At 38.5% G+C, this 24,693-nt stretch overlaps 2 protein-coding genes across 4 annotated transcripts in view; one reads left to right on the top strand and one right to left on the bottom strand.

The window, feature by feature from the left end:
* The window catches only part of Ankrd45 (ankyrin repeat domain 45), a 40,055-nt gene extending 16,323 nt beyond the window's left edge, over window positions 1–23,732 (top strand). Inside the window, exons 3-6 of the mRNA XM_005374871.1 lie at window positions 2,829–2,996; window positions 12,998–13,092; window positions 18,396–18,534; window positions 20,367–23,732. Of these exons, the coding sequence (XP_005374928.1) occupies window positions 2,829–2,996; window positions 12,998–13,092; window positions 18,396–18,534; window positions 20,367–20,395 (431 nt within the window). The 3' untranslated portion in view covers window positions 20,396–23,732. The remainder of the gene's footprint in view (window positions 1–2,828; window positions 2,997–12,997; window positions 13,093–18,395; window positions 18,535–20,366) is intronic.
* On the bottom strand, window positions 1,995–6,336 carry LOC102006539. 3 transcript variants are annotated; one of them, XM_005374870.1, is made up of 3 exons: window positions 5,916–6,336; window positions 4,647–4,868; window positions 1,995–2,303 (listed from the first exon to the last, which is right to left on the bottom strand). In XM_005374870.1, exons 1-2 carry the CDS (start codon window positions 6,330–6,332, stop codon window positions 4,665–4,667), a joined length of 621 nt encoding a protein of 206 aa, XP_005374927.1. In that variant the 5' UTR covers window positions 6,333–6,336; the 3' UTR covers window positions 1,995–2,303; window positions 4,647–4,664. The 3 variants fall into 3 exon arrangements, with proteins under 3 accessions (XP_005374927.1, XP_005374926.1, XP_013376254.1); XM_005374869.1 differs by having other exon boundaries at window positions 4,679–4,868; XM_013520800.1 differs by having other exon boundaries at window positions 4,721–4,868.
* Window positions 23,733–24,693: the final 961 nt, after the last annotated feature.

The raw sequence follows: 24,693 nt of genomic DNA, 5'->3' as shown, positions 1-24,693 counted from the left end.
TAAGGTACAGCGGTAGCTCAGAGTAAAGATAAGCTAACTGCACCTGGAAGTGTTGGGCATGTTCAGGGAAGGTTTCATGGGGTAGGGTGGGGACACATGCTTCTTCTGAGTCTTGGAGCATGCCTAAGCGTTACCTCGCAAAGACAGAGGTAAGAGATGGGTATGGCAGGCGGTATAGTGATCACAGTGGCAGATGTTAATATTACAATATTTCTAGCATTCTGGGATGCTTACCATTTAAAGTAACCAAAATAGTGGTTTTTAAAAATAGATACAGTATTCTTTGGTTTTTCTTCAAATTAATTAATTAATTAATTAAATTAAATTAATTAATTTATTTTTTTGGTACTGGGAATCAAACTTGGGCTTGCCAGGCAGGCACTTGTGCTGCTGAGCTATATTCCCAGCCCAGTTAATTTTAATTGAAAGATGAAACTACATGGATTTACCATGTACAATGCAAGTGTTGAAATGTATATACACTGTAGAATGGTTAAGCCTCACTGACATCTGCATGACCTCGCATAGTGTATCAGTTCATTCTGTTGAATAACAAAATACCTGAGGCTGAGTAATGTGTAGAGAGGTTTGTTTAGTTCCCAGTTCAGGAGGTCCAGTGTCATGCTGCCAGCTTTGGCTCACCTGGGCTCTGGCAGGAGGCGCATATTCAAGAGGAAGAGATCACATGGTGAGATAGAAAGGCAAAATAACAGGCCAGGTTTGCTCTTTTTGTAACAGTTCTTTCACACGAAGTAACAGCCTCCTGTGAGAAGTATCATAATTCCTCTTGATGGCCACACCCCTACTCCCCAACCAACCCCGTTAGGTATAGGTTCTGTGACCTTCACGTTTCATTGTACAGTTTAGTGGGGCTAATCATACCTATCCTCTTAGGATTACTGGAAGGATTAAATGAAGTGCACACGGAGTGCCTAGTGCTCTGTAGATCAACATATTCATTCTTTTGCTCAACTTTTCCTATGGTAGTATATAGTACATGCTTCTTTGGCCAGTTAAGGGAGTTCTAAGTGTATCCTTATGAGAAATTGTGGTGAATTATTATAATTTTATATTGCACCCATTTTGAATATGTTTAATTTTCTCATACCAGAAGCAGCGCCCAGTCAGCCTTGACACCTGCTCGACATCATACCAGAACGACACCAGCTAGTGGCCAGAGGTGAAAATTTGGAGGCAGCTCTTCTGCCTAAAACACTGAACCCCTTACTTTTCCATTGCTTCTTTTTTAAAACAAACTGTTCAGGCATTTACCCACACATTTAGTTATTCATATCCTATTCACATATATATATATATATATAAAATTATACATAATATGTTTATATATAATACATTCCTTACATATACTGCTAGTCACCACACTTTTCTTTCTACCTCCTTACTCCTGCCTTGCATGACTTAGGAAAGAGGGTGGTCCTCTTGATTCATTACACCCTCAGGATACCCTCAGGATACAATGTTTGAACTTGATTCCTAATGTGGTGTGTTGAATCTGCACCTTCCATCTGGAGAACCAGGGGCTACTCGAGACTGCACTTTCTCTGCGACAGTGCTCATCACCCGGCTGTTTCTGCCTGGTGATAGTCAAGTAAGCTTAAACTTGACGTGGGTCAGACAAGAGCCACAAGGGCATCACCACTATACAGGTTTCTTGTGTGAGAGAACTGGTTGCAGATTACACAACAAGGCATTAGGCAGGTCTCCTTCCTAGGCAGGTGGAAGAGTATCCTGTGAAGGCACTCTATAAACACCCACATCCACCTCCGCTTCATGTCCTGTGAATGTAGGGTTGTTAGCAGTCCCGGAGTCGCAGTTTACCTGAGGACTCTCAAAACAGGTAATACAGTGATTGCGGATTTGACTTTTATAGAATCAGTCCGAAACAATTTTAAAGCTACATCCTTTATTTTTTCACCTTTACAATTCTATCTCATGGTCGTCACCTCAGCAAGTCTAAGAAATTCATTTTTAATTTAGTAGGTCTTTATTTCAGCTTTAATTAAAATGATTACTTTCCAAACCAAAGCATACACAGTTGTAGTTAATTTTCATGGTTGTATTAATATTAACAGCAATGCTAGTTTGAGAGTTTGATGAAAATTCCTTAAAATCATAGATTCAATTCTTCCAAAATAGGTGACCGCTAGGGAGCATATACCATCTTTCTTAGCTGACTTTGAGGGCTCAGGCTTCAGACTGCCTGTGTTGGTGTCTTGTGTCCATCATTTTATCGGCTGGGTTTCTTGGGCAAGTTTCTTAACATTGTCGGACTTCAATTTTATCTGTAAGATGAAGATTATAAAAATTCTGATACCATACAGTTCATAAAACTAAGAGTTTGCTACATATAACAGTTAGTGGCTGGCCCATAGTAGTTGTTTAATATTTGATTGTGACTATGATCTACTGCATAAAATAGCCTAAAACCATGGAAAGATTTACCTTGAATTATGATGTGGTCATGACCCAATAGATTCATAAAATACCGGAAGTGGAAAATGCATCTAATATGTCTAATCGCTTCATAGCTGAGCAACAGCATACACCGGAGAATACCCATTGTTTATGTTTGTGATTGTGTGACTGACTGGATGCTGTGGTTCATTGTTGCTACCCAGGCTTACAAGAAAGCCCTGGACCACATACTGCTTGCCTTGGAAAAGGCTGAGGAGCAAAATCCCAAGTATGGTTTCGACTTAATGTCTACCACTTGCACCCTTGTAAAGTTGAAAAATCATGTGGAACCACCCTAAGTTGGGGACCATCGCTAGTCTATTTGACCAGACCATCGTCCTTCTCTTTGTCAGGGTACACGCTCTTACACTGTGCCGCAGCCTGGGGTCGTTTGGAAACTTTGAAAGCACTAGTTGAGCTGGATGTTGATATAGAGGCTTTGAACTTCCGGGAGGAGAAAGCTCGAGATGTTGCTGCTCGGTATTCGCAGACTGAGTGCGTTGAATTTCTCGATTGGGCAGGTAAGCAAGCTCATATGGTATTAACAAACTGATTGGTGTGATGGCAAGTGATCGTAAACATTTCCAGCTTCCAGCTAGATGTTTTATTTATACCACAATTACTACTAGCAATGATAAAATTTGCCTTTTCCCTTGCTATTTTGCTGTTGCCTTAAACAGTGTACTTAATAGTCACTGTGTATACTGGAAGCTTATTGACTTACTACGGTCTAACAATTCAATCAGTCGTTTTCTATAAGGCTCTGTGTACAATATATGTTTCCAAGGCTGTTTTCTGAGAGACTTAGGCAAAGTGGACCATTCATTAAATGTTTAAAAGTATTTCATAGCACATTTGATTCCACAGGTAGGAAACACTGTAATAGGGATTTTAAAAATATTTGTTTAGACAAAGTTAATCGATTGTGTTAGCAATTAGAATATAAGTACCCTTATGGCATGGGGGGACTTTTGGGATGTATCATCTTTTTCTTAATTTGGTTGTTGGCCATACAGACACACTCATTTATGAAAATTCTTTGAGCTGTACACTTACAATGTTTTTACTTGCTATATATGAATTATACTTCAATATAAAGTTAAAAAAACTGTGTTACTTTGAGTGTTGCTAATAGTTTGCTTGTATCATGCCTGCAAACCTGTAAAGCATTGTCTAAGGAGATTTCTGGAAGATATACCTGTGTAACTTTGTATGTATGCAAACATCAGCTTAAAAACTACTACTTACAAAGTTCACTGCCTTCGTTTTGTATTGTTATCCGATTCATGCTGTTAGCAAGTATTTATTAAATGCCCATTATTGAAAATGGCATGATTGTTGTAGGTTCAATTGGTTGTTCTTGGTTTCTGGGCATTTATGGGGGGTTATATAATGCTGTCAGAAAGATTATGATTCAGGGTAAGCCCTGGCATATTGGCAGTCCATGCTATGGGGTTGTCAGAGAACATGAAGTCAGTGTGCTGGGGTTGAGCTGGGGCTTCGAGAATGGATAGGACTTGAATACACAATAGAAGAGAAAAGGACACCAGCAAACTCTTAGAGCTAGAAGTGGCGTGGTGGGGACAGTGACAAGATTGCCTTATGGGAGCTGTAAGTCATTGCTTAGCATAAGCGAAATAATCGAGTGATTAAGTACTTGGCTTCCTGAGATTGTCTGAGTTGAAATACTAGTGTCTTCACTTAAACCTGTATGACCTCAGACAAAGTATTTAAATTCTGTCTTTATTGGTTTTCTTTTCTTGAAAAGGGAGCCAATAATGGCTGTAGGTTGTTTTGAAAATTAGATTAGGTGCTGTTAAACACTAACACAATACCTGTCACGCAGTCAGCCCTTGAGAAATTCTACTTCTATAATTACAGCTAGATTATATCCTTATATGCCAGGTGAGCTGTTTTCATTTTATTCTGGGAGCGACTGTAGTAAGTGTGGATTCTTTCTTTAGTTGAAAGGAAACCCAGGCTTCCTTGGAAAACTTCAGTAAAGATTATGGAAAAAAAAATTACCAAAGCTCCCAGAGAGCCATTTTATCCTTGGATAAGTCCTGTTCTTTCTTTTGTAATCTCTGTATTTGAATGAACTACATTTATGTATGTGTATTGAATATATGCATATATAACTACAGTTACGTATGTTATCTGAATATAACTACATTTATGTATGCGCATGTTTAGAATCTTTTGCCTCTTGCCGGTTCTTTACACATCTTCAGTTTTTGTTGCTTAACTTCCTTAGACTGCTGGGACATCTGGTCCAGGTACTTGTTTATCATCGAGGAAGTGGTCAGCAGTGTGCAGAGTATCTGGTCAACGTCATAGAAGGATGGGCCTTTCACACCATTTTCAAGTTTACCTAAAGAAGCTTGCTTTTTCAGCTGAAAGGAGAAAAGCAAATGATATTGGTTTTATTTTAGTCCACTTTAAATTTATATGCTGAACATGGGACAAATGTTATGACTAAAATGTATACAACAATTATTTATACAAGGAAAAGTTACTGTAGAAGTAGCCTATATATGTATGGAAAAAATGTTTTCCTATATTATACAATATAAAATTATAGTCACCATCAAAAAACACTTAATTAATGCTTTCTATAGTGAGAGTATTCTGAATAGTAACAGAACATTTTCCTTTACTAAACAAAGTCAATCACAGTCATTTTATTTTTTAGTTTTTATCTTTACTGTATATGTTTGTGATACATAATATTGCATTTTAATCAGTTTTACTTCCACTTTTCTTCTGGGTCTCCCCTCACCCATCCCTAGATCACCTTATCTCTACATCATAGTCATTTAAAAAAGAAGAAAACATTTATGATATCTAAATTGTTTCAAAAGTCAAGATTGTTTTATTTCTTTTCAGTCCATGATCTTTTAAGATTGCCTGTAACTATGGTGCCATCTATTGGCGAAGTGGGAAATTAGTTTAAGAGCTCTAGTTCCCAGAAAATTACCCTAACATTAGAAATTAGTTTGCAGTCCATTTAAAAGGTACATGCCAACTTTTGTACTTAGCTTTCTTAGGTAGATCCAGAAGTATCTAAGAGGTCTCTTGTTTCAAGTCCTCACTTTATGGGGAAGCTAAGAGCAAAGGACCTACCTATGGGGACAGAGAATTTAATTTCCTATACATCTTGCACTGTAGCTCACTACTTTTTCTTTTGATGTTTTGTTACCTGAAATAGAAGGGTTGAACAAATGATTTTAAGGACCCTTTAACTCAGTGCACATTGGTTGAGCACCCAGGATGTGCAAAACACCATGCTAGATATAGGGTATGAACGGGGAGAGAAAGGATGAGAAAAGGAATACTTTTTTTTTTTAAAGAAACTGATAATTTTCCCATCTGAGCTCATCTAGATTTTATGATCACTACTATTTGAATCATTTTTTTTGCTATTTGAATCAAGAATTCACCTTTTTTTGGTGTTTCTTCCATTTCATCCACAGGTAGTGCACAGATAGAACAGACAAGATTATGAAGAGAGCTTGTGCTAAAATTAAAGTAAGGTGTAGACAACTGTGAAGAATATCCTTGTTAGCAAAGCTGCAGAATAGTCTGTCCAGAGGATAAGGCAGACACTGAGAGGCAGCAGGCTTCACTTTCTGGTAGTGAACTTCTTCTGGAAAAATTTCCCACCCAGCTTTTGTCCAGGTTGTTCCATCACAAATGCAGAAGCTATCCCTGAAGAAGAAAATAAACAACAGAAGAAAAGTCAAGGATGGTCCTCGATTAGACATCTTTCTTTCTCTATTGGGAAGAATGTCTACAGTAAAAAATTGGTCAGAGACAGAGCAATGTACAGTGATGATCATTGTAACTTCACCAGTCATAGTAGCTTCAGTGACATCATAAAAAGCTACAGTAGAATGAAAAGATGTCATCTAACCAATCACCTTAGGTTTTTTAAAGGTACTTTTTTTTTTTTTTTTTTTTTGTCTTTTTGAGACAGAGCCTCACTATGCAGTTCAGGCTGGCCTTGAGCTCACTTTGTAGCCCAGGCTGGTCTTGAACTCATGATGATCCTCCTGCCTCAGCCTCCCAACTGCTGGAATTACAGGCATGTGCCATCACACCCGGCGTTTAAAGATACTTTCTGTTGCTTTTTGCCTTAATGGTTTGATCTTCTCCAGTTTTCTTTAAAGTGAAGAATTTGTTAATATTTTGCTAGCTAACAGTCAATCATAAAAATTAGTCATATTAATAAAATCTTATCTCATGGAAAAAGTTTACTCATATTTCCTTGGAGTTGATGTGATGCTACCAAGTAGGGAATGAGGAGAAGGTGGCACAGTATATGGGAAGAAATAAGACAGAAACATGGGGGCAGACTCTGCTGTTAAGGCGCTCACAGTCTATAGGTAAAAGCAAAACCCAAAGTAATAATAAAAATGATAAGATGGAGGGCTGGGGATTTAGCTCAGTGGCAAAAGCGCCTGCCTGGCAAGCTCAAGGTCGTGAGTTCGGTTCCCGGTACTGGAGAAAAACCAAAAAAAAAAAAAAAAAGATAAGATGGAGTAAAATGAGATCTAAATAAAATTAAAAACGTGTAACAGTTGAAAGAGCAATGAGTTCTACATGGGAGAATAAGTTTCACTAAAGTATATTTGTTTTGGGCGTGAAGAATGAGTAGAATTTTGGTGGGTGGCGAAGCAGAGAGAGCATCTCAGAATTACCAAGACATTCTGTGTAAATATTCCCACACGGATACTTACTGAGTGCCTGTTACAAGCCAAATGTTGTGTTAGGAGCTGAGGACGCATGCACCTTTCAGCGCAAAGCAGAATATCAGAATGTTAACCTTTGTGGAGCTTATTGTTTAGTACAGGACCACAGAAGGTGATTATGTCTGTATTATCAATGGCATGCAATGGAGAAAAAGAGGTTGAGAAGCTGCCAGCAAGTGAATCAGTGTGTGTGGGTTTTGTTTTTGTTTTTGTGGTGCCAGGATTGAACCCAAGGCCTTTATGCTGTTACATTCCGAGCCCTCTTTTCCTTCCTCCCTTCCTTACTTCCTTCCTTCTCCCTTTCCTCCCTCCCTCCCTCCCTTCCTTCCTTCCTTCCTTCCTTTTTTGTTCCCTCCTTCCCTCCCTCCCTCCGTCTCTCCTTCCCTCCTTGTCTTCCTGTCTCTCTTTCTTCCTCTCTCTCTGTCTCTCGTTTTCTTTCTCTTTCCTCTCCTCTCCTCTGTCCTCCTCCTTCCTCCTGCAGTCTCTCCCTCCCTCTCTCCCTGCCTCTCCCCCTCCCTCCAGGGTCTTGCTAAATTGCCCAGGCTGGGTTTAAACTCCTCAGCCTCCTAAAGCACTAGGATTATAGACGTCCATCACCATGCTTGGCTGTGTTATTTTTTGGAGTGAAACAAAGAGAGGCATCTTTGATAAGGCAGTGCTTGAGAAGAGACCTGAAAGAACTGATGCCGAGGGACCTGACGTGGGTAGGGTGGAGCCTAGGAAATAGGAATAAACCCTGGATAGAATCTGGAATGAATGCTGGAGGACATACAGCTGGAAAAATAGTTCGTGGCTAAATTGATCTTGGGGGGCCTTGTATTTCATTGGGTTGGCAGGATGGAATAGTCTATAGAATTTTGAGAAGTCATAAAACAATAAATTTATTGGGAGTTTCACCATGCACCAGCACTGTGCTGAGATATTTGCATGTGTTGTACTATATATACCACATACTACACTAGATTTCACCATGCATTGTACTATATACTATAATATATGATACATATTATGTACTATAATCCTCATAATTGCTCTTTGAGGACTGTCGTATGATACTCCCATTTTACAGATGAGGAAACTCAGGTCCTGAATGGTTAAGATATTGTGGTGTTAAGAGAATGCTCCCAAATAAGCTCCTTTCTCCACTGGCTCACCCACATAAATATGTGCTTTTAATGAAAAGCATACTTGTTATACAGATGCAACTTCATGAAAAGTCCTTGTACTGAAGTTCGGAATTCACTCACACTTCAGGGCACCCAACTAGCAGAACCAAGGTCTAAGTCCTGGATTCCAGTTTAGGAAATTAATTATGCTTGCAACATGAAAGCTGTGAAGAGTTGGAAGCGATAAGACCAGGTAGCTAGTCCATAGTTATTAATACTAGTCCAATAATGGGCCTGAATTCAACAAAGGAAGGTACTTTTATTATATACAGATGAAGCTTAAAGCGACTGTTAGGTGTTACAGATAACAACACTAGAGCTTTAGAGTGATTTCATCAAATCTCTCAAGTATTCTTGTTTGGAATTTCATGAGATTTTTAGTAAGCCAGGTAATATCTGTAAAGATATCCAGCTTTAGTAAGCCAGGTAATATCTGTAAAGATATCCAGCTTCTGACCCCTGGAAGCTTTTCGTATTATATGACAAAAAGGACTTTGTAGATGTGATTAAGCTAAAGATCTGGAGATGAAGAAATTGCCCTGTCTTCCATGGAGAACCCTAACTGTAATCGCAGTGTCCTTATAGAATAGAAGGTAATGTGGTGATGCAAGCAGAGACGGAAGTATATAGAAAGATATAAAGCGGGGACCACAAGCCAAGGGATACAGGTACTAGAAGCTGAAAGAGGCAAGGCAAAGATTTACCTTTTAGCCCTCTCCCCCCGGGGTGAAGCTGATTTTGGACTTCTGAGCCCCAGAACTGTAAAAGAATAAATTATTGTTGTTTTAAGTTACTAAGTTTGTGATAATTTGTTACAGGAGGTGCTGTAGTCAGAGTTTACAAGGGAATAGTTTAATATAGGGCATATAATTTATAGGATTATTTTATAATATTCATCCAAAAGTCAGATGCAGAAGAGTGCAAGAGATCTGTCTGTGCGCTGGAGATCCAAAGAATCCAGCGAAGGTCCTGGATCCCATGGCCGTGTCCCGTTTGAGTCCAGCCGAAGGCCTGGAACCCACGGCAGTGTCCCCTGTGAGTCTACATCAGGAGGCCGAGGAGTCTCCCGAGGATTCTGCCACGGAAGACTGAAGCGCTGAAAAGCCCATGGGAAGGTACTGAAGGCCAGAGGGTCTGTGCCGAGAGCCAGGAGATGACACCAAGGTGAAGGCGAAGACCCGAGCTCCTCCGAAGAGAACAACAGCCCAAGCTCAGCGGCCTCTGCTTGTGCGAGGTTGCAAGGCGGGCGGGAGATGAGATGCTGTTTGGAGCCTCTGGCAGCCCCCACAGGTTAAGCGCGGTGGAGGCCTCCAGGATTCTGGAGTAAGGCCTTTCCAAGGAAACTCGGCAGCATGCAGGCTTCCCTTCCTTTTCTCGTTTGACGCCGTTTTGGTGGCAATCCCTGGGTGGATCTTCCATGCCCCGAACCATGCTGACTCGGTTTAGCTGGGCATTGCCACTTAAACTGATCTTTAATCCAAAATGGCAGATATAGGGGGTTTGTATATATTTTGGTACCTGGAAATGGGTCACTGCTGGTGGAAGTGGCTTTGAAATTGCCATTATGTGGAAAGCAGAACTTGCAAGGATGAACCTGGATATTTAGTTGAAAAGATTTCCAAGCAAAATGATGAAAGGTTAATCTGATTTGTTTCTTGCTGTTTATAGTCAAACGAGAGAGGTAGGTTGAGGGAAGAATTATTAAGCAAAAGTGAAACTACACGTGATGATTTGGGAAAGTCTCGGCTTATCCAGATCATAAAAGGCACAGCTATGCTTTGGAAAAGTTTCCCACAAGGTCCCATATGTTAAGGTTTGATTCCTAGTCTAGTGCTATTGGGTATTTGTGGAACATTTAACAAGTGGGGCCTGGTGGGAAACCTTCTAGGCATTGTGTACCCTTGAGGAGGAGAGTGGACCCCCAGCCCTGTCTTCTGCTGTTCATTTGCTGCTGGCCATCGAGTGAATGCCTTTGCTCTCATGTGCTCCTTCCTATAATGCGATGCCTCACCAGAGACCCAAAAGCAACAGAGCCAACCGACCATGGACTAAAGGCTCTGAAACTGTGAGCCTCTCTGAAAAGTAAGCCTCTCTTCATAAGTGGATTAACTCAGGCATTTTGTTAAAGTAACAGAAATCTGACTAACATAGACATTAAAATTAAGAAATTCGCTGTCAGGAAAGTATGCTCCTGAGAGAAAGCTAACAATATAGCTAGATATCTTTCTGCTAATGCTGCAGAGATTAGAAGTGTGGCTTGTGGGTTCTGGTGTCTGTCCAGAGGTCAAGAATAGAAATGAGATTATCCAAGAGAGACTTGTGGAGGACACTCTTTTCTAATAAGTGAATCTCTCTGACGTGCCAGGAGACTCACCATTTTTTTGAGAATGTTCTACAAAAGAAACACTGGTTTAAGCAAAGGGACAAAGAGGAAAAAATGAAAAAAGGATACTGGACTCCTAAACATTGTATAGACAGGAAGCAGATGAATAAAACTATTCAGCTGCAAGCACATGATATCTTTCATGAGAAAGGGAGGGTGACTGAGTGGCTGAAACCTCAGGTCCACAGGGTAAAACTTCAGGATCTGAGGGCAGGTCTCAAGAGAAAGAAGATTATTCCTAGGCCTTGAGACCTAATGGAATTTGCCTTGCTGTATTTCATAATTGTTTGGAACTGGTAATGCCTTTCTTCTTTCCATTCTCTTCTTTTTTTGAATGGCAGGGTCTATAACTATAATTCTATCCCTGTTCTACTACTGTTGTTCAGAAGAAGATAACTTGTTTCTTCTAGTTTAATAGGCCCATGGATGAAGAGGAGTTTTGCTCCAGGATGGCATACTCGAGTCTCACCTGTAAATTGTTTAGATCATGTAGAGTTTAAGATTTGAGACTTTTGTATAAGTATCTTGTGCTAACTGATTTTACTTCTGGAGCACCAAGATTTGAGACTTTTGAGTTGTGATATTTAAGTATGAATTTGGATAGGAGTTGATATTGTAATAAGATTTGGGGGATGAATGTATTTTGCATTTGGGATAGATATGAGTTGTGAGGGGGTGTTGGCCCACTCAGGAGACTCAAGGGAGATTTTCATGGGTGAAGTCTCCACGTTAAAGAATGCACATGTGCAAGACATCAGCAACAATAGCAGGCAGCATGGAGCTGAGCAGAGCACAGGAGCAGCCTGCGTCTCTATTGTATAACTCTTATACAGGTTATCTTGTATTTACATTCTTATACAGTGCTGTAACCAGTGCATGCTTACCTGTGCTACGTCATGGTTATGTAACTATTCTACTGTGCGCCTGTGCTAGACAAGCAGGATCATGTCCTCAGGTGTCCTTAGGTGCCCCTGAGCTTTGAAGCAGTCTGAGTGGTTCCCCACAGGGGGAAAGAGGGAGGACTGTGGTAGGCCTAATGAGGGTGCTCAAAGATATCAGGTCCTAATCCTGGAACCTGTGAATCTTCATATGACAATAGGGACTTTACAGATCCTTAAGATTTTAATTTGCTTTTTTGACAAAGCAAGATAGGGTCTCACTATGTAGTTCAGGCTGTCCTTGAACTCATTATGTAGCCCAGGCTGGCCTTGAATTTGAGGTGATCCCTATGCATCACCCTCCCAAGTATTTGGATTACAGGCCTGCGCCACCACCTGGATCCTTAAGGTTCTTGAGATGAGTGATTATCCTGGATTATCCAGATGAGCCCCTAATGTAATTGTGGTGTCCTTGTAAGTGGAAGGTAGAAGGTTTGACACAGGAGAGAAGGTGATTTGCTGAGGAAGAGATCAGAATGATATATTTGAAGATGGAAAAAGGAGCCACAAGCCAAGGAATTTAGGCAGCCACTGGAAGTTGAAAAAGAAAGGAACGGATTCTCCCGTCAGAGTTAGCGGAAGGAACCAGCCCTGACAACATGTTAACTTTAGGTCAGTGAAACTAATTTCAGATTGCTGGCCTCCAGAACTGTAAGAAGATAAATTTCTGTCATTGTGAGCCATCAAATTTGTGGTTATTTACTGTAGCAGCCCCACAAAACAAATATATCAACATTTAAATTAATTTGGGACTAATTTACAATTATAGTATCAGTTGTTCTATCTAGAAATATGATAAGCTCCTCTACTTGAGTCTTAGTTCTCTCAGTAAATATTACAGTTTTATTGAAATAGGCCTTAGAAATTTTGTGATACCATTACTGTGAATGTAACTATTAAGTCCTTTTTTTTGGAAGTGCTTAAAGAAGTAAATATTTTTGAAATTTTTGTGAAGTATTAAGAAGAGGAACAGTTTGCCTATTGGAAATTTTTTTTTTTGTTTTTTTCTCTAGAGTAGACATTTTAATAGACAGCTTCTCGTTGTCAGGTGTTATATTTTATATTTCCTTTGTTCTTCAAAACTTTTAGCACAATTTTAGGAATACACTGAGTGCTCCCAAGAGATGTGCTGGTTGAATATTATTTTTATGGAATTCAGTGGAACAACCACAATCAATTCCATACATATAACTTTATAAAGTTCTAATGTACTTTACAAAGAGTTGAATGCTTTTTAAAAATCTTTGTTTTATCAGTGTGTGTTTTACTGTCTTATTCTTTTAGATGCCAGATTGGCTCTGAGAAAGTATATTACAAAAGTTTCCCTAACCATAACTGACTCAGAAAAGGGACCAGGGAAGCTCCTTAAGGAAGACAAGGTACTGTATTGTGATTATTATTCTGAAAGTCTTTTGAGAATGTGTCTTACATCTTAATTTCTCCACTAACATTGTAGAGGTAGGTGGTAGTCCATACCGATTCTCTTCTTTCTTTCTCCTTCTTCCCCTCCCGCTTCTGTCCTCCCTCTTCATTCCCCAATTTCTTCCATCTCTCCATTCTTTCCTTCATAGATCACTGGTAAGGGATAGACTGATCTGACAACAAGGGTGAATGTTACAAATGTAGTATTGAATGGAAAATAATCACTGAAGACTACCTGGATTTCTATAAAGGGTGAAACCCAGCAAAATAAAGCTATATTATTTAGAGATACCTACATATGGGGGTAAAACTAATTAAAAAAAACTTTTTTTTTTTTTTTTTTTTTAGACACTATGTGGCCCATGCTGGCCTTGAACTCATGGCGATCCTCCCCATCCTCCCAAATTCTGGGATTACAGGAGTGTGCTACCATGCTCAGCCAAAACAAAAATGAAAACGAAAATGAAAACCAAAACCAAACAAAACAAGAGATCACACTTACGTCTTCTAGGCCAGTGACAGGGGTTAGAGAATATGACCATTAATTTTGATATGACAACTTCATTGGATTAAGACACACCTACCATGACCTTGGATACTACATATTGTCCCTGGGTGCCATGAACTAAGCAGCTTTGCTTTTCCATGCCTTTCTGCCATGACATTTCTGCCTTGCAGCTTGCTGCTCACGTGCTGAATCTCCCAAAATTCCAAGCTAAATTAATCCTCTTTTTTAAATTGTGGGCTTGGGGTATTGTGTCTTAATGACAAGAAAGCTGACTGATACAGAAAACTGGTAGCAGAGGTATGTTGGTGTGACTACTTGACTATGTGGTTTAGAAGCCTTAGAATTCAGTAAGCAGAGCCTGATGGGTAACAGTCTGGAGCTCAGAAGACCAGAATGCTGCCAAGCATGGTGGCACACACCTGTAGTTCTAGCACTTGGAAAGCTGAGACAGAAGGATCAGGGTGAGTTTGAGGCCAGTCTGGGGTACACAGTGAGTTCAAGGATAGCCTGAACTACATAGCAAAATCCTGTCTGGAAAAAAAACTAAAAATAATATAAGAGGCTGGAGATGTGATTCACTGCAAAAGGCCCTGGGTTCAGTATAGAAAATAAAGAAGACCAGACTGCTGACAAGAATATGGATGGTAAAGGCCAGGCTCAAGAGGTTTCAGTTAGGAACAAGGACTCCATTGGTATTTGAACTGTAGACCACGTGTGCTACACTCTGGCAGAAAATTTGTCTGAATTCTAGCTATGTGCTCAGACTTTGCAGGAGACTGAGATTAAAGATGGTGGACTAATTAATCTGGTGGAGGAAATTTCAAGACAGCTGAATATCCAAGCTGTGGCATGGGTAATACTTGTTGCTTTTAGCCAGGTTTGTAGTGAGAATTGGGGGCAAAACGCAGAGCAGAAAAGTTTGAAAAACTTACATTTTGCCTAGAAAGAATCATGTGTAAAATTGAGGCCAAAGGAGGTGTGCTGAAGAGATTAATGCTATTAAAAAACAGTGATGTATTTTGTACAAGAACAGGAAGAAAGATGCCTTGAGGGTATCTCAGGAATCAGCAAGACTCCACTTTTTGCAGGCTCAAGGGTGGAAAATTGTCAACCTTTCATTTGAGAAGAGTCCTTGGGATCTCTGCTCAAGACAGGGCTCCTTCTGTCACATCTTCCAGTTTTTAACCCTGTGTTTTAATCTCCAGGAATGGGATAGTGGAATGTACAGATCAAGTAGAACACAATGTTGGGATAAAACAATTATTTGACCTTTCTTGTTTTTAAGCAAATATTCAATTTTGTGTCTATCCTCTATTCTTATTTTATGGTAATATAAAGAAATTAGAATGTTAAAACTACTAATTGCTAAAAAACACTGAAGAAATGAGAAGTAGCCCTTACAATAAAAATAAAGACAAGTATATTAGTGCCTCATGTAATCATTATGTACTGCAAACCTGTACTAATAAAAATAAAAACTTTTAAAAGGACAAAATATTTTTTCAAATGCATATATTTGATTGGATATTAAGCAAACCAGCCTCATCTAATCTCTCCCCTAGATTACAGGAGCCAATTTATTAATATAATAGTTATTAAGGTCCATATTTTAATTCACTAGTTGGGATTCTAGGTCTTTTACTGTAAGTCCACCTGGTTTGTACCACAAGTCACATGCTGAGACACAGCCACAGTGGTAGCACCTTTGCCTAAATGTCACTTGCTGTGATGTTCCCAGCAAGCACAGGCTGGTCAGGCCTCCCTACCCACTCAGGCAGTGATGCTTCTGGACCCTCCCCAGCAGAAGCTGGGTCACACCCTCCTCACTGCATCCTCTCCTTGTCCATTTTCTGCTTCCTGCTGTCTTGTCTGATGCCTTCCTGGTTTATGTCCTGGAAACTGGTGGTATTACCTGCTGATGTCTTAAAGGTAAACTGTCTCTTTGCTAAACTTTGTTCCCAAGGATGGGCATATGGAACCTCAGTACGGTTATCTGGCCTTTCTGAAGCCCAGGTGACTCCCAAACAACAAGTCAGGTGACACTAAAAGCCACTGGGCCCAAACAGCCTGGACTGTCCAACAGTCTGCATGAAGCAAACATCTTTAATAATATTTTCGCAATATTCTAGAAAACCATATATATGATGCTGGTGGAGGTCAATAGCCCAAGTGACTACTCTGCTACCTGGGGAGGGAGCAGTGGCCCCAGCCTCACTCCAGCCGTGAGTGGGCTGATGTGTTAGTTCTTGTGTCTGTACAAAGATGAGGTGTTTGTACCAAGTCTGAAAACCTTCACAGCTTCTGTTGGACATACTTTATTTCAGGAATAAAGGAAAATTCTTCCATTTTGAGCCATTCTTTCATCAGTTGTATAAATATTTTTATTTATATTTTTTTGTAGTCTATTTTGAGACAGGGTCTCACTATGCAGTTTAGGCTAGCCTTGAGCTCACTTTGTAGCCCAGGCTGGTCTCAAATCCCACAACGATCCTCCTGCTTCAGGCTCCTAAGTGCCAGGATTACAGACTACATGAAGACATAGTTTTGTAACTAATATTATGCTAATTTGATTTTGAATTATAAATTTCAAGTATTTTGTTTTGGGTTTTTTATCTCTTTTATACTTTGTTAAAAAAGAAAAATTGATATTCCATGTTTCTGGCATCTCCAATTTCTGAGGGTCTCCATAACACCTTTGACTACATTCCCGCTGCTTTACATGTGGCTTCATGGGGGGCTTCTTGCTTGCCTTCTCAGGCCTTTCTTTGAAGTTCTCTGACTCTTTGACTCCTATATTCTACATGCCTAACAAACTAGTAATGTCTTCATGTTTTGTCTGGGATTGGTCATAGGGTTGTGGTCCTGGGTACTGTATGTGGTTCCTCTTCCAGTCCTCTCTGGCACTCTTCCTTTGTGGTGTTTTTTGACCACCATGAACTAAGCAGTTTTGGCTTGCCATGCCCTTGCATCATGATGCTTTCTCCTTGGAGCCTACTGATCATGTACTGAATCTCTTGAAGATGAGGAGCTCTCCTGTGAGCTAAATTAAACCTTCCTCTCTTTAAATGGTTGGCTATTGTGTGTCGGCAATGAGACAGCGAATACAGGGAGAGATGCAGAAGTTGTGTCAGTACTACTGGCAGTTTCTTTCATTACTTGGTAGGGTCCACTGATACTCATTGCATTATTGAGCTTCAAATCTTACATATACATTATACATTTTAGCATCTATGCATACATTATATATTTTTAATATATCAAAATTTCCATAATGGGAAAAAGTTGCATATATAAAGATAGCTAATGGTAAGGCTGACTTACCATATTACTGTATCTACGTATTGCCTGTGAACTACTTTATTGATTTTGATGTACATTGAATAAATATGGTCAAAGTATGATAAATGTATTTTAGTTTTAAATTATTTTATGAAAAGTGCTCTGTGAATTTTCTCTGACATCTTTCTCTTAGATGACAAAGAATTAGCTGTTGCTAAAAAGAAATAAGGAAGTTATGAATTTGATAAATTACATATGGCACTGGAATCTAAAAATACTCTACAAAATTTCTTGTGAAATAAACAAAATATAGGAAAAGTTCTATCAAAATAGCTACTGGAGCCATTAGATCTACAAAACAAAATTTTCTTGGTGCAAAGAAATAGTTCTTTGTCAAGCTAGTTGCTAGAAAACTTTCAGATTTAATTTTTAGAAACTTGGTTATCTGAACAAGAAAATGTATACATACAGTAATAATCAGAGATAAACAACATTTAAAACAAAATTCATTGTTTTCTCTTTGCCATTTCCATCTTATTACCTGTGGTTGTGATAATAACATGTCAAGTTTGCATATTTTCACCTCCACTTATGTAATCAAATGGCTATACACAAATTATAAGGGCTTGTGAAGGAGGGGATTTTATTTTCATAAAAATGTAATCACACTATAACATTTATTCTTTAATTTTCTTTTCCTCCTTCTTAATAACTATGGACACCTTTAAAACCCACTTCTTTGTGCATACTTCTGTATCTATTATTGCTTATTATTTAATAACATGAGAAGACATACCATAATTTATTCATTTCTCTTTATTCTTAGAAACCATAGTACAATAAACATCACTTCTTTTCTAATTTTTAAGTTTTTGATTGACACATTATATTTGTACATATTTATGAGGTATAGTATTACAAACACCTTCCATCAGACATCAGAAGTTTGCTGCATATGTGCAAAAGGAGAGGTTTTCAGCGGGGTAGAACTTCTTCCTATACTGAACCATTTGAGAGGAAATGTCAGTATTGTCTATTGAGTTGCATGCAGTTCCTACCATCTACTTATTCTTTTCCAGCCTTTTCAAGCTGTTATTTTTGTCACAGAGTTCAATGAGAATAAAAAATTAGGGAGAACTGTAAACTGGTGCAAGCTTCTTGAATCTTGATGGTGAGTTTTGGTAACTCACATTCCACTAATGTCAGTGCAATACTGTTCAGTTTAGTTGCCACAAGCCACATATAGCTATTTAAGTTTGAATTATTTAAAATTAAATAAAATTTAAAGTTCAGTGTCTCAGTCACACTGGCTACATCTCTAGCACTCAGTAGCTGGATGTACCTAATGAGTACTGTCTTGGGCAGAGCAGATACGAATCATTTCTATGCCCACAGAAGGTGATTGATAGAGATACTATGGAGTTTATTTTTTAGTGCATAAATGCAAAGTAAATTCTCTATTTCTGTTCCTAGAACACTGTCCTCAATGCATGCCGGGTAAAAAATGAGTGGTTGGAAACCCATCCAGAAGCTTCCATTAATGAGCTTTTTGAGCAGAGGCAAAACTTAGAAGATATTGTGACTCCTATCTTCACAAAAATGGCTACATCCCGTAAGTATTGGGTAAAAAGTAGTTTGAATGTCAGAAAAGATGAAGATTAGGTTCAATGTTATTGAAGATACTATAGCTTAGCAGCTCTAACACAGCTCCCGTTTCATTATTAGGAATAACTGGTAACTGAATTCCTTCTATAGGAAATACCCAGTAGCAATCTTGATATTACTATCATCAGTCATTACATTATTTTTCTTTTTTTCTTTTAAAGAGAAAAAAATAAAAATAACAATAAGAATTTTAAAATAGTAGTAGGAGAGTTACAATAATTAATACATTGTGTATTGTCTTCATAGTAGTTATTAAGAGTACAAGATATAGCCGTGATACATTATTCAAACAATAGTAACACAAGCCTTTCTTTTCAATAAACTAAGAGAAACTAGCTGTATAACTATCTTAACTATCTTGTGTATAAATATATTTTTTCTTTTTCCCTTTCTTCCTTTCCCTTCTCTCCCATCACAATTTGTATTTTCTTTTGAACAGTTTCTTCCCAATTCACAATATTTATTTACATTTTGGATCTTAGTTACTTTTTCAGTTTCTCACATTAGTGAGACAATACGGTGTTTACACATATGGGTCTGATTTATTTCACTTATGAGTAGAATCTTGAGTTATATCCATTTACCTATAAAAGTCTCCAGTTTATCTTTCTTTATGGCTGAGTAATATACTCCATTATATATATATATTATATATAAAAGCCATCGTTTTTATCCATTTCTCAGTTGATGGGCATTTGGGTTGTTTCCAAGATTTAGCTATTACAAATTGTGCTGCTATAAACATGGGTACACAAATATCGCTGTGGTATGATGTTTTTAATTCTTCTGGGAAGATACCCAGAAGGGGAATAGCTGAGTCAAATGGGACTTCTAACCGTAGTTTTTTTTTTTTAAGGAATCTCCATTCTGATTTCCACAGTGTTGTACCAGTCTTGTCATTACATCTTATATGATTACTGTGTCTTTGATCTTGAGCAGTGATTCTCAAATAGGAAAGCATGTCCTCCTGGGAAGGAGAGTGGCAGCACTGGAAAAAGATTTTCAGCATTATAATTTTGTATGTGGAGAAAAACTTACGGTGGCAACACCATCCTGAGTGTGAGGAAAGTTCATGTATCAGAAACTTCATGGCAAGCATACCTGAGATTTTAATAAAATAACAGTTTGTTGAGATATAATAATCATACTATAAAACTCACCTTTTTAAAGAGTGAACCCTTTAAACTCAGTGGATTTCAGTATATTCACAAAGTTATATAATTATCACCATTATCTAATTTTAGCTCATTTTACCACCCCCAAAAGAAACCTTCTATTAACAGACACTGTATTCCTCCCTTCTTCAAGCCCTGCAACAATTAACCTACTTTTGTTCCCTATAAATATGACTCTTCTGACTATTTCACTTTCCCTGATATTTCTCTTCTGTAGAAGAATTGCCTTTTCCCTAAGTCCCCTATGTTGGCCAACCCCCGCTAAGTATTTTTATTTTAGTAAGATGTTAGGTCTTGATAGAGCCTCTGAAATGATCCCACATTTTACAATGAAGTAATGAAAACTTGACAGGTTCAGCAATTATTCAAAGTTACTCTAGTCCATAGCCAAGTTAGGAACAATAATACTGATTATATGGGAAGAATGGTCTCATAGCTTTTATGTACATACGGGAGAGTATTTGACCTGATATACCAATAACAGCAAGATTTCAGCTGGTTTCAGCTGGAGTGTACTTATCCTGTGTCCATTATTTTAAAAACTGGTTTAATTTTTTTATCACAAGCTAATTAAATGTAATTTAAAAAATCTCTTTCCTTCCAGGTCAAGCGAAAATGCCAAATCCATTATAAACTAAGCCATAGCCAGAAGAGAAGTCAAGATTATACCTTCTGCTGGACACATATTTTGTAAAAGGCCATAATTTCTTCCAATATCAGCAAAGGCAAACCTATTCATGCCAATCGAAGTCAAGAAAATTGATACAAAATTTTATAAAAATGTTTAAGATTCAGTCACTGTTGCTTGGTTTTACCCTGTTCAGAGTACTTCTGCCCAGATTCCGGTCTTGTGTCTGCTCCTCCCTGCGCAGGCCCATGTGAGTTTCATGTACTCCATCAGGAAAGCACTTGGGTAGAAATCGCTCACAGAGACCACAGGGAGTCTTTAAAAACCACTTAGAGAGTGCCATGACTTTTTGTGTAATTGAGACAAACATTTCCATTCAAATGGAGAATTCCATTTAAAAAGACACATTTGGTTATTTCCAGAGGAAGACAATTTTGTTCTTGCTCTCTCCAAAAGAAATCTTATCAATGAAATTCTGTATGATATTTTATTTTTTATTTATGAATGAAATTCTGGAGCAAGGATATACTAAGAATTGTCTGGATCAGGGTCCTCTGGTTATAATTATTATTTTTTATGTTCCAATTAAAATTCACCTATAAATTGGATATAGTTTCTGAGTAAAACCCATATTTATCTTTAACCTCTTTCTATCTTTAAGTTAATAAACACCAACCTATGTAGCTTTGTATTTAGAAGTTTTCTCCTGTTCTCTAGGTATATCAATATGGTTGTTGTCATGACTCCACAACATTTTTCCTCCTGTTTTGTTTTCTTTTTCCTAGGGTTTTAAACATCTCACTTGGGTTCCTATTGGTGGTTTGGAAAGTCCTTTTCTGTAGTTTATTTAATCAAGCCCCTGAACCTTCTATTATTTTGGCATTTTCTGGGCAAGTTTTATAGGAAAGAAAATGTTTAAAGGATATTCTTTGTTCTTATGAATTTCTCTTCTTTGCCTTGCTCTGCAAGCTAGTTTTTCATTTTAAGGAAGAGGGAAAATAAATGACCAATTCAGTGATACTTTGTCACTTGACATTGTCTCAATCGTGGTTTTGAGATAACCATTTAAAGTATCTCCCAAAGTCTTAAGTTTTGAGATTTAAAAAAGAATGTACAAGCAATTTGGTTTCAGCTTCCTTGAGCAGAAGAATAGGCAATAACTTACCCCTCTCTTTGGTAGGCCTTCTCCAAAAGCTGGTGTTTTTGGAGAAATATAAGGAAGGGTATCTGTGCTCCATTTTCTTAATACAGGACATTTCTAGAGGTCCAATGTCCTTCAACACTGCAATAATTTAGGAAGAGGCCAGGTGCCATTGTTGTTATTTCTACTCTTAATTTTGTATTTTCTGATCCTGATCTTGAATAACATTAATTCCCAGGTGAGTATTCATTGTAAGCACAAAAGGAACCCTGGATTTTGCTTCTAAGATTCTCAAATAAGATGGTGGCATTTCTGGAGACCCCTTATAATAAGCCTCTCTCTCTTTTTATACTTATTTCTCAATATTTATCCTCAAAATTTTTGTAGCTCTTGATATACTTGCTAATGCTATATTTGTAAATGTCCTTATAATGGCACCTTTATGCCAATCATGACACCTCTACCTTCCTCACAATTTGCTTATCTAATTCCGTCATCAGCTTCTGTTCCTCAACTTGCCCCCAGCTATGAGAACCTCTCAAAATTCAACCCTGACCCTTGGTGAAGCAGTTTGTAATTCTCCACTTCCTTATCCCCACTATTACAAAGAACTAATCCTTTCTTCTTTGAGCACCCTTAGTGCTAATAGCTGGTTAATTGTTTGTATTTGTCTCTGCATGTGAATTCTGAACTTTTTGAGGATACGAACTTTGTTATATCTAAAGAGTCTGAAAGATAGTAGATTCGTAAATAATAGTTAAATGAATTCACTTTTCTACTTTTCTTCCTAGAACTCACTACCTTTTCATCCATTCATAGAGCTTGCTCACCTTTATAAAAATAACTTTATCTCCATATCTTACTTATGCTAGTGCCCCATCTCAATCCCTATTCCTCCAACGGGCAAGCCACACGCATCCCACACTATGGCTCTGTGTCTATTTTCTCTTCTGATTGTCTCTTTCCTAAGCCTTCATCTTGAATGTCATATCATTTGTCAACCCCATGAACCTAGTGATTTACCCAAGGATTCCTGGGTCTTATTTCAAAGATTCTGCTGATGCGAGGATCTGACATTTACTTACATCTATAGATCTATAACTTTTTGAGAGATACAGTATTTGTTGTTACTTATTGTTGCACATTATAGATTCGTAGGATGGTTAAAATGCCCTTATGCACTGCATGGCTTTTTGTGAACTTCCACAGAATAATTACTATTCAGAGTATGTACTAGTAATTAAAAAATGCCTCCACAGTAGTTGAAAGGTAGTCAGTCAAAGACTAAATTCAGTGCTATGATAATTTCTAGACAGCAGTTATTTAGAGTTTTGGATTTCATTGATCAGAAAAATATAGAAAAATAAAGGGAGGATACTGATATAACCTCTTAAGAAAACAACTACTACCTATTATCATTTAATAAAAGACATTTTAACACCAAAACCATGGGGAAGATATGATCTCAGGGTAAAACCTTACCCTTTACATGGAAAAAAAAAACAAGCTTTATTATAGAGCTTTATGTTTGATTTTCCTCATGTTGCCAAATATGATGGAACTTCTCCCATGAATCCGAACAGAACTGACCTTAGAAAACTACCACACTAGACTAAGCAAAGCAGGCAGATTGCTGTTTAGGTGAGCATAATGCCCCAACTTGTGAGAGACTGACAGTTACTCCAGTGTTCATTCTAATATGACAGTTACTCCAGTGTTCATTCTAATATGGTAGATTATATCTTTCAAGATGGCCCCATCTCCCATCTCAGATGTGCTTTTTACAATATGATTACAACATTCCTTACATGAGGAGGAATGAGAAATGGGTCTCCGTTCTCACCTCTTGAATTTGTGCAGGCCTGTGCTGTAGGGAAAGTGGTTCTATGTGATATTCCAAGGCTAAGAGCATAAAAGGTGATGTGGTTTCTGCCCAGCTCTCTTAAGATGTGTGCTCTTAGAAACCACATGGAGAGGTGGAGAGACCCACATGGAAGGGACCGGAAGCCACAGCCTCAGCTGAGCTCCAGCCAGCTGTCATCCTCAGTGTGCCAGGCCTATGGCTGAGTCATCTCGGAAGTGGGTCTCCAGTCAAGCCACTCAGCTAATGTTGTATGGAGTAGACACAGACTTTCCCTGCTGAGCACTGCCAGAACTGCAGACTTGTGAGCCAAATAAATGATTGTTTTTGTTTTAAGCTACTAATTTGTGTGTTTATTTGTTACACAGCAATGTATTACATACATGTCTTAGAACCTGGGAGTGACAAGTGGGCATAACAAAACCTAAAATAGGTGGCCCTGGCTTTGGGACTGGATGGAGGCCTATGCCAGGAAGGTCTACAAGGGAGTGTGAGCAAAAGCCTCCAGGCCTCAAGTGGAGTCACTCTAGGAGGCTCTAGGATGCTCTAGGAGGCTACAAGGCATAGTTTATAGGAAAGACAGAAAAATGTTGGAAGCTGGAGGAAATACAACCTTTGTTATGAGATTAAAATAAGTTTGGCTGCAATTATTTAAGTAATGAAATCAATAATCCTGCCAAGACAATTTCCAGACAGCATTTCAGTGCTACTTGGTTTCTTCTAAAATGTAAGGCGGGTGATGAGCTGAGAAAAGAAACATTTCAGCTTTCAAATAAACTGCAGAAGAAACATAAAGGAACCAGTAGTTGGTTTGAAAACAAAACTGTTCCTCATTCCCGGCCTTTCTAGATGGATGAAAGCTTTTTAACTAAGTAATAACTTCTGGAAAAAGATAAAATTGGGGAAGGAATTCCAAAGTTATCCATTAGGATCTTAGAAATATCAAAGATGATGCCTCATAGAAGGCTTTCTCCACACAGTTCCATGCACTAGGTGACCCTGATCACAGCTCACCCCAAACGGAAGGAGAACAGCTCCTGCTCAGTGACTGTGTGTATCAGCCCAAGGAGTCATCTTATTGGTCTCATCTGAGTCCCATTCCTACACCTGAGCCAACCATAGTGTTAGGGGCCTGGGAAACTATACATCCGCCTATGTTGTGCACCTAGCTCAGTCACAGAGTCTGTTCAGAAAGACTGGTTGAGAACAAGCCCACAGGGCATCCTCTGAGCCCTCAACTCTCCAGTGCTATCAAAGTCTGCTCGCTTTACAAAAACAATGAAATATAAATTTATTATGGC

This window comes from Chinchilla lanigera, unplaced genomic scaffold (genome assembly GCF_000276665.1).
Source record: "Chinchilla lanigera isolate Chin_1 unplaced genomic scaffold, ChiLan1.0 scaffold00005, whole genome shotgun sequence".
Taxonomy (NCBI): domain Eukaryota; kingdom Metazoa; phylum Chordata; class Mammalia; order Rodentia; family Chinchillidae; genus Chinchilla; species Chinchilla lanigera.
The sequence above is the reverse complement of the archived record's forward strand: the minus strand, read 5'-3'. Positions and strand labels throughout refer to the sequence as shown.

Bases quoted from the DNA above. Each gene is read 5' to 3' on its own strand.
- LOC102006539 (XM_005374869.1), bottom strand. From the start codon at position 6,332: ATGACTGGTGAAGTTACAATGATCATCACTGTACATTGCTCTGTCTCT. The intron at 4,869-5,915 runs GTGAATTCTTGA...TTCTCCTTTCAG, and splicing joins GGAAGAAACACCAAAAAAAG to CTGAAAAAGCAAGCTTCTTT. The intron at 2,304-4,678 runs GCAAAAGATTCT...TTCATCTTACAG, and splicing joins GTGTAAAGAACCGGCAAGAG to ATAAAATTGAAGTCCGACAA.